Source organism: Schistocerca nitens, chromosome 11 (assembly GCF_023898315.1).
Source record: "Schistocerca nitens isolate TAMUIC-IGC-003100 chromosome 11, iqSchNite1.1, whole genome shotgun sequence".
In the NCBI taxonomy this organism is placed as follows: Eukaryota; Metazoa; Arthropoda; class Insecta; order Orthoptera; family Acrididae; genus Schistocerca; species Schistocerca nitens.
In genome coordinates, this window is record NC_064624.1 from 159,584,406 (window position 1) to 159,594,445 (window position 10,040).

Below are 10,040 nucleotides of genomic sequence, written 5' to 3' on the forward strand. Positions count from 1 at the left end.
TCCTGTCATGTGACGCACATGCTGTCAACAGTATCGTATAGAATATATCAGACGTGTTTTCCTGTAGAGGAATCGGTTGATCTATGACCTTGGAGAGGCACGTCCTTTCGTCTACTAATCGCACGGTTTTGCGGTGCGGTCGCAAAACAAAGACACTAAACTTATTACAGTGAACAAAGACGTCAATGAACGAACGGGCAGATAATAACTATGCAAAAATAAAGAAAATAAAATTTTCACTCGAGGGAAGACTTGAACCAAGAACCTGTCGTTCAGCAGCTGCTCACGCTACCACGGGACCACGACGCTCCTGAGCTCATTTTGTCCATGATGTTGTATATTTTGGTTATTTTTTCACAGTTCCACACAACTTCTTCCTGTTTTCTCAATTGATCTGTGTTCAGTTTCTCAAGGCCAACTTATAACTAAATCTGAGGGGGGTGCGATGGGGAGGTTCCCTTGTAAGTGTCCTGCCAATGAAACGCAACCTTTGGCTCGCCTTCCCCACAATATTACCTATGTGGTCTTTCCAACTGAAGTTGTTCGAGTTGGGCGAGCTACCACAGACAGGAACTGGACAGCAGCTGAGTGGAGGGATGGAACGTGATTCGACGAGTCGTGATTTTTCACCTTCTCAAATGATGTGGGGTGTCGGCTGCACTGATAGCTACATGAGGCATCCCGCCTGGAGTGTCAACCTGAACCAGGATGATTATCTCCACGTCTTCAGCGACCAAGTGCTGCACTACCTCCTACGTATTCATGATGAGTATGCCGTCCTTGCTCACATCTTACAAGATGACAACACCCTCTTTCTTAGGACATCACCCACATGTTCAGGAATTGACAAAGACTCACACACCCCACCGCCTACGAGCAGGCTCTCTACATCATCTGATCTTAATGTTGTAGTTAGTGTGTGGTGCCATTTGGAAAAGCTGCTGTAGGATAGCAGTAAACATACCCACAGATTGGTAGCTCACGGGGATCAAATCATCAATGAGTGTCTTCAGCTGTATTCGACATGCCTGGAAAAACTTATAAACTCTCTCCTTTGTCTAATACAGGTCATTAAGAAGGCTAAAGCCGTCTAACAAGGTATTAGCTGTCATGTCCACTAGAAAGAGACCAATGTTTGGTCAGGCGTTCTTAGTAATGTATATTAGTCTCGGAAATAAGTAAAAGTAGATGACAGCATACAGAAAAAGTTTAAGAAGAGGAGGAGAAGACTGAGTGTAGGATCAGTGTTTGGGGCCTTCAGCGGCGTACGTACCCCTGAAGAGAGCAGGCGCGAATGCAGTCGGCAGCGATGCGGCTGTCGAGGCACCTGGTGAGTTCGCTGGCCGTGGTGTTCCTGAGGCGGCGAACCGCCGCCAGGGCGCCGTCGCACCCCTCCCCCTCCCCCTTCCCCTCTGTGCCTGCAGGCCGCGGATCTCCCTCTGCAGGTGGCGGCTGTCCACGGCTCCAGCTGCGCGGTACCAGGCGTGCCACAGCCGGCACCACAGTGGACGGCGGCTCCAAAGTCTCGCACGTTTCGTACAGAGGATAACTGTCTGTGAAACATAGTTCAGTCATCTTGAAGTTTGGAAGTTAACTACTCAGATAGGATTTAATAACAGCTACTACCAAAAATACCTGCCATTGAATTTGGAACACCATAAACGTGGCAAACAACAAATCTCAGTGTCACAAAGTGCACTCCACACTCCCCCAGGCAGATGATCAGCACTTCAAAAATGGTTCAAATGGCTCTGAGCACTATGGGACTCAACTGCTGAGGTCATTAGTCCCCTAGAACTTAGAACTAGTTAAACCTAACTAACCTAAGGACATCACAAACATCCATGCCCGAGGCAGGATTCGAACCTGCGACCGTAGCGGTCTTGCGGTTCCAGACTGCAGCGCCTTTTAACCGCACGGCCACTTCGGCCGGCATCAGCACTTCAGCTGACTGTCAGCACAGCGACCTCTGCAGCGGCTTCCCTTGAGGCGGAAGCAGAGAGAGGCGTGCTGGCAGTGGTGCGGCCAACAGAAACACTGGACACAGAAATGGCACTGCATCCTCTTTTCAGACAAGTCCTCATTCTGATAACAGCTTCATGAAGAGCATATCCGTGTGTGGATGCTCCAAGGATAGCAAATATGGCCAGATAGCATTAGTAAATCTCACAAATGGTCAGCACATGGTGTCATTGTGTGGAGTGCCATCTTGTATACAATACATTGTCGGTAAGTTGAACAGCAGCCGCTAGATTTCTGACTTTTTAGGCCTATTAGCTGCGTTCTGTTTTCAAGATCCTCGTGACATTATATTTCAGAAAAGCAATTCAAGGTCACATGCTGCCTGTACTGTCCCAACCTACCTTGTACACTGGCTTTTGAACTGTTGCCCTAGTCACTAAATTATTCCCATTTTCACCCACTGAAAATGTCCAGTCACGGCTTTCTGAGCGACCGGTACGCTGCCACTCACCAACCTCGTATCTCTGGCACACAGCTGAGGCAGCATGGGATGACAGGCCCACATCTCTCATCCCAGTTCTGTTCGATTCGATGCCGAACCGCGTTAGAGCCACTCTCGATGAGATGGGTAGCAGCAGTGCATACTCAATTTTGTACCTTGTATACTCTACCCCCCACCCTCCTCCCCAATCACATGCAAATCATTTATTGTGCCTACTATAATGTACATCCACAATAAGTAAAATGCCATCATTTGGTATCCATTCTGGCGTCACAGTTTCAATGACAAGAAGCATCCATAATTTACTCTGAAATGTGTCTGGCAGAGGGTACTTTCCACTGTGCTACATAGTATGGTTGGTTGCACTTTTTATTCCTTTATTGCGATCTGGAGGAGTGACTTTTCAACTTATCCTGTGCATGCAGTAATTAATGCAATTTTTTCACAATCCCTAACGGACTGCAGTACAGTTGTAGATTCATCACAAAGTGTTGGTTGTTTCTACTTTGTTTGCTCACATGGGTAGATGATCCCAGTCTTCAAGCCACAACCACTTTTAAACTTACTGCATCTACTTGAGGCTCTCGTGAGATTCTAACAAGCCTGCAAATATTCTAGCTGCCCTCTTTCCATACTTTGGAAATTCCCTGTGTCCTGTTTGGTATGGTTCTAACTCTGCTACCGCGCGCCGCGGAATTTGAATCCCCGCCAGACCCCTAGAGGTCTCTGCATCATCGCGCCGCAAGCTGTGGCGGCGGGCGCCTCCTGGCCCGCATTTAGTGTGAGGGCGCCACAGTGGAACACGTGGTTCCAGCGGCCAATAGCGGCGCCCCCAATAGAATATTTAAGTGCATGCCTCTCGCTCAGCCAGCCAGTCTAACCTTGCATATGTCGCTGGACACATCGCCTCACCTTGGACAGCTTATTTACTTTCTTGTTTTGTGTACGAGTGGACGTGGTTGTTAGGTTTTCTTGTGTTCGTTCTGTCCTTCGTTGGTCGTGTCCATCCTCTCCCGTTCTGTTGTTGTTCGTGGGCTGCTCCATGGGTCCCGCCACGCTTTCCGTCACTTCAACCCTGCGACCATTCTGGTCGCCGTTCCAATATTTTGGCGACGAGGTAGACTGTGGTCGTTGTTGGTATGGAGGCGAAGTTGGTCTGTCTGCTGGAGCAACAGCAGCAGCTCATGCAGCAGCAGCAGCAGCTCCAGTTAGACATTTTACAAAAGTCGCTGCAGTTGCTAATGGACAAAGTCGATGCCCATACACATTACCACAACAGCTTCAGAGTCCTCAGGTGTCCGATGCTTTCCCATGTCCGCCGTCGTTTCCACCCTTTAATGACGCTAAAAAGGACTGGGAAACCTACTTACATCGGCTGAAACAACATTTACGGCTTTTCAAGTCACGGACGACATCTTGCAGCGATCGTTTTTGTCTTGGGCCTCCCCAGACATGTTCTTTCTTCTCTGCAAGTTGGCACTGTTGTCCGATCCTGTGGCTCTCTCTTTCCAGAAGATCTGCCTTTTGCTGACAAACTATTATTCCCAACACTACCATGTGGTCGCCTCTCGGCTAGAGTTCCACCAGAACCATAAACAGCCTGGTCAATTGTATCATTCCTGGGTCACGGACTTGCAGGGTCTCTGCTGTTGATGCGATTTTACGTGCACCAATCAGCAGTGTAAGGCTTCATTTGCGGACTCCCTGATCCGGGATGTGGTGGTTCAGCTGGCTCCAAATTCTGAGGTCCGTACTGCGGCGCTGAAACTCGACAGCCCCTCCTTGGAAGAGATTCTCTGCATTGCCCACTCCTTTGAAATTGCTCAAGTGGTTAACGAGCGTCTTATGGCGCGATCGTAGGTGGCGGCGATCGCGGCGTCACAGTGCGTTCCGCCCTCGCGACGTCGACATGGCCCAGCTGACCGAGTCCAGCGCCATCGGGGCTCTTAGTTGTCCGACGTCTCTATGGCATCGGCGCCTTCGGTCGCCCCTCGTCGCCGGTCGCGCGGCCCACTTCCATCTTGCCCACAGTGCTCTACTGCTCATTCGTGGGCTGATTGTCCCCACACCTGGAAAACGTGCACTCTGTGTAACAAGGAGGGCTACATCCAATCGGTTTGTCGTAGTCGCTCGACTCGCTCCAGTCCTGCCCCTCCTGGGCCTAAGATACAGTCCACACTCTGCAATCGGTCATCCCACAGGATGACCCTTCAGCACCGAAGCTTTTCCTCACGCTCCCGATTTTCACTGAGGATGTCAGTTTTCATGTCGACACTGGGGCACCATCTCCCTGATTAATATGGTGACATATACCCAGCTGGGCTATCCTGCATTGTCGCCTCCCTCTCGCCGTTTGGTCGCCTACGCCGATGGTTCCATTCCCCTTCATGGGCAGTTCGTCGTCCAGGCGACGTACAAGCGTGTTCCATGGCTCCTTGACATCTTTGTCATTGAACATCCGCCGCCTTCGAATATTTTTGGCCTGGATGCGTTTCAGCTGTTTGGCTTTTCAATTTTGGACGAAGTTAAGGTCGTTTCCATGACTGTTCCCTATCAGGACTTGGACGATCTGTGCTTCGCTTTTGCGTCGTTGTTGGCACCGGATCTCGGCTGTGCTTCCGGCTTTCAGGCGCACGTCAGCCTAAGGCCAGATGCACAGCCTCGCTTTTTTCGGGCGCGGTCCCTTCCGATGGCCTTATGACCAGCAGTCAAGCAGGAACTTGATCGGCTCGAGGCCGCTGGCGTGCTGGAGCCTGTAACTTACAGTCCATGGGCGACACCACTGGTGGTCATATGGAAACCCAATGGGTCCCTTCAGCTGTGTGGGGACTTTGGCACTACAGTCAATGCTCAGTCCCTCGTTGACACTTACCCCATTCCCCGACAGGAAGACCTTCTTGCCAAGCTTGCTGGGGGAGAGTATTTTTCCAAGATCGACCTGGCTGAGGCATACCACCAGTTGCCCTTGAATGTCAAACCTCAGAACATCATGGTTATCAACATGCCTTTCGGATTGTATAAGTGCAAGCGCCTTCCCTTTGGTGTCTCTTCAGCACTGGCCATTTTCCAGCGATTTCTGGAGCAACTTACACAGCCTATCCCTGCCTGTGTGAATTATATGGATGACATCTCGGTCGCCGGGCGTTCCCGCCAGGAATATTTGCAAAACCTCAGCATCTCATTTCACGCTCAGCAGTCTGCTGGTTTACACTGTCGGCTGGACAAGTATTGTTTTTTTCGACTCCAAGTGGAATACTTAGGCCACTGGCTTAGCAAAGATGGCATTCACCTTTCAGGTTGTAATGTCGTGGCCATTGAGGCCCTTCCTCGTCCCAAGGACTTATCTGAACTCCAGGTGTTGGGCAAGGTTACTTATTACTTAAAGTTCTTGCCCCAGGCTGCCTCCGTTGCTCAATCCCTCAATCACCTGCGTTGCAAAGGGGTACCTTTTGATTGGACTCCAGCCTGTGACCAGGCTTTTCTCCGTTTAAAGGCGATGCTGAAGTCCACCCCTTGCCTTACTTCCTTTTCTCTGGACCGCCCCTTGGTTGTGGCAGCTGATGCGTCGGCATTCAGCATTGGGGCCATCATTGCGCTCTGGGATGCTGATGGCTCGGAACAGCCCATCACTTATGCCTCTAAGACGTTGACCCCAGCACAACGGAACTACTCCCAGATAGAAAAGGAGGCACTGGCGATCGTGTTCGCTGATCAAAAATTTCACACCTATCTCTTTGAGGCAAAGTTCACACTCTTGACAGACCATAAACCCTTGGTTACACTTTTCAGACAGCACTCTCACCTGCCAGAGCGGACGGCTCAATGTCTCCAGCTCCGGGCATTGTTTTTACATAATTACGCTCACACCATCCGATATAAGCCCACCGCCCACTATGCTAACACAGACGCTTCATCACATCTCCCAGCAGGCCCCGATCCTGCCTTTGACCAACAGGAGGTTCTCTGCTTTCACATTGATTCCGCCCACCGGGATGCGCTCGACGGTCTGCCTCTTATGGCTGCTGACGTTGCTGCAGCTACCTGCTGCGACCCTGTCTTGCGGCAGGTTCTCAACTGCGCGGTCCACGGGTGGCCGTCCTATGTTACTCGTCGGATGCAGTCCGATTTCAGCTCCTGGCGCCACCTGTCCCAAAGGCTCTCCGTGGTCAATGATGTCCTTCTGTTGGCCACGGAGTCGGAAGCCCATGGGGTGGTCATCCCTCCAGAATTGCGGCTTTGGGTGCTTGGTTTGTTACACAGTGGGCACTGGGGTAAGTCCCGTTTGAAAGTTTTGGTTCGCCGGCATGTGTATTGGCCCATTGGAAGTTTCTTCGGAAGTTTTTCAGGGTTTTTTCCTCCCGTTAATGTACGGGGACTGACGTTATATCGCAGCTCTACGGCGTCGACTACGTCAGACCGCGGTTTGAGTCCGGGGGCACGCGCCAGACACACCATTTTGGCGCCTACAACGCGGGGGTCGAAGACGCCAGCTGTCGTCTCATCTGGGAGACAACGCAGCGCCTAACGCCGCCAGTCGACGCCTCAACGAGAAGACGAAGATAGACGGATCGTTGCAAGGACGAAGTACTAGTTGTGAGCAACAACTACACATTGTTTGTTTACAGGACCTAACTGGATTTAACGACGCCGGACATCACACCGTCCGACGTTTCTTCTCAACGACAGCTGCAGAGACGATGTGGGGGGCTGACTCCTCCACAACGCAGACAACGCTACAAGCAAAACGACGCAGCGCGTCGGACAACAGTCAACAGCGATCACACCCCACGCCACAACAATCCATCACGACAGTAAAAGTAAGCAGTCCACAAAATAAGTGATCATTTGAGTATGTTAGAATAGATTTTGTACTGTAGTGCTAATTGAGGTTTCGTTGTGGTTGTGTTCAGTAGTTATCATGATGCCTAAAAGAAGTTTAAAACCGCGCAGTGATGTAGAAAAGAGAATTCCTGTATTAGAAGAGGAGATTAGTGATTTGCCAGAACAGGAAGAAAGTAATAGGAATATTGTCAGTGTAGGAGGTGACACGTTTACTGAACAAGAGAAGGAAGCGATACCAAGTGTATCGGGGATTAGAACAAGGGATAAAGTCGTAGAAATACCAGATAGTAATTCTGATGTTAGCGAAGTTACCGATCGATAATGTAGAATGAATGCCGCACCGAACATGTTGGAGGTGTAGACATACTTTGTACTATGTTATCAAAATTAAATATTATGAGTGAGCAAATTTCAGAACAGCAGGCAATACAGCAGGCAATAATAAATTTTCTGAAGTACTCGAACAGCAAGCTATTAAATTCTCAGAACAGCAAGCATCGTTTAATAGTAAATTTTCCGAAATAGCCGAACAACAGGCAATATTACAGGCAACCGTAAATAGTAAAATTTCTGAAGTAGAGAGTCGGGTAGAGGATGTTGAAGCTAGATTTGAGGATCAATAGTTAAAGTAGATAACAAATTTGAAGATGTTGAATCCAGGTTAACCAAACAAGAAAAACAGGATGTCAAAATTATCGATTGTATCGATAAATTGCAAGAAAATCTGAGTAATTTATCGGAACAATGCGATGTGGTATCCATAAGGGTTAACTCATTAACAGATAATTATAGTAATATCACGGACCATCTGAATGAAATTGAACAACAGACGGTTAAAAGGATCGATAATTATTTAATCGGTCAAGGTAAACTATTTGAAGAATTAACATATAAGTTTACTGATGAATTCAATCAAATTAAAACTCAAGTTGTTCGTGATTGTTATATACAGCTCGCAAGGTAAGAGAGGCACATAGTTTCTAAGTGAAGTTGCATGAGTAAGACTCAGAAATTATACGTTGCTTAATATCAATAGAATCATGTACACATATCCCGCAAACCGACTCGTTCCATATCATTTCGATAAAAGAATCAATGAAATTATATATGGAACATCTAACCAACTATGCGAATCCCACACATCTGGAGATGGTTTTGAGCTCAATGAGGAGATATGTGTGACTGGCATACAGCCTTTCCAAATTGCACTTTGTTACATCTTCTCACTCGCAAAAGGCTGAAGACGATGGACCTAAAATGTCGAAAATTAAGTGCTGTTTCTTGATAAGCAAAGCCGTCCTTCAGTGTCAGGCTGAGAAAGATTTATACTCTTACATGACAGTACGTGCAGTAAAAACCACCTCTCACAAGGGAACCTCCCCATCGCACCCCCCTCAGATTTAGTTATAAATTGGCACAGTGGATAAGCCTTGAGAAACTGAACACAGATCAATCGAGGAAACAGGAAGAAATTGTATGGAACTGTGAAAAAAATAAGCAAAATATACAAACTGAGTAGTCCATGTGCACGATAGGCAACATCTAGGATAGTGTGAGCTCAAGAGCGCCGTGGTCCCGTGGTTAGCGTGAGTAGCTGCGGACCGAGAGATCCTTGGTTCAAGTTTTCCCAGGAGTGAAAAGTTTACTTTTTTTATTTTCGCAAAGTTATGATCTGTCCGTTCGTTCATTGACGTCTCTGTTCACTGTAATAAGTTTAGTGTCTGTGTTTTGCGACCGCACCGCAAAACCGTGCGATTAGTGGACGAAAGGACGTGCCTCTCTAATGGGAACCGAAAACATTTGATCGCAAGGTCATAGGTCAACCGATTCCTCCACAGGTAAACACGTCCGATATATTCTATACGACACTGGTAACGGCATGTGCGTCACATGACAGGGATATGTCGTCGACCCACCTAACTTGTACACTTGGCGAATGGGTAAAAAGATTCTTCTACCTTGACCGATTTAGGTTTTCTTGTGGATGTGATAATCACTCCCAAAAGACAAACAGATAATAATTATCTGAAAATAAGAAATTAAAATTTTCACTCGAGGCAAGAGTAGAAGCAAGGACCTCTCGTCCCGCAGCTGCTCACGCTGTCCACGGGACCACGGCGCTCTCGAGCTTGCATTCTCCTTGATGTTGCCTTTGTTGCACATGGACTACTCACTTTATATATTTTGCTTATTTTTATCATAGTTCCACACAACTTCTTCCTGTTTTCTCGATTGATCTGTGTTCAGTTTTTCAAGGCCTATCAAGTGTGCCAACTTATTACTAAATCCGAGGGGGCTGCGATGGGGAGGTTCCCTTGTCAGTAGTTCGGAACCGCAAGGCGGATAGCGTCGTGAGGATCCAGACTGTACGAAGGAGTACTCACCAATATACTGACAGTAAGTCCTCTGCACCACTTTTTCGCCGTAACTGATCCGCTTCGGACCGCGGCCGATGCGGCTGCACACGCAGTCGAGCAACGAAGTGCCATTGGCGGCCAGGAGGAGCAGCAGCGGCGCAGCGGGCGACATCGTCTCCAGCTCAGACAGTGCGCGCCTCGCGGGAACGGCGGCCCCAGTATAGCGGCAGGCGTCGAGGAAGTCCTTCGCCCGGATGATTAAAACCACAGGAAGTGTGGCGTCCCGCGTCTGCTTCGCAGCTGCACTCCCTTTTCCTGTGTGGGTGACAAGCCGCCAACACACTCACGCACACGTCTATACGCCTGCCACGCCTGTT

The 10,040-nt window shown here is 48.7% G+C and overlaps 1 protein-coding gene across 5 annotated transcripts in view; it reads right to left on the reverse strand.

The window, feature by feature from the left end:
* LOC126213208 (uncharacterized) overlaps positions 1–9,837 on the reverse strand; it is a 572,957-nt gene extending 563,120 nt beyond the window's left edge. For all 5 annotated transcript variants that reach the window (XM_049940843.1, XM_049940841.1, XM_049940842.1 and 2 more), the window contains exons 1-2: positions 9,691–9,837; positions 1,274–1,553 (exon numbers count right to left, since the gene is read on the reverse strand). In XM_049940843.1, coding sequence (XP_049796800.1) covers positions 1,274–1,553; positions 9,691–9,835 — 425 coding nt within the window. In that variant the 5' untranslated portion in view covers positions 9,836–9,837. The remainder of the gene's footprint in view (positions 1–1,273; positions 1,554–9,690) is intronic.
* Between the last annotated feature and the right edge of the window lie 203 nt (positions 9,838–10,040).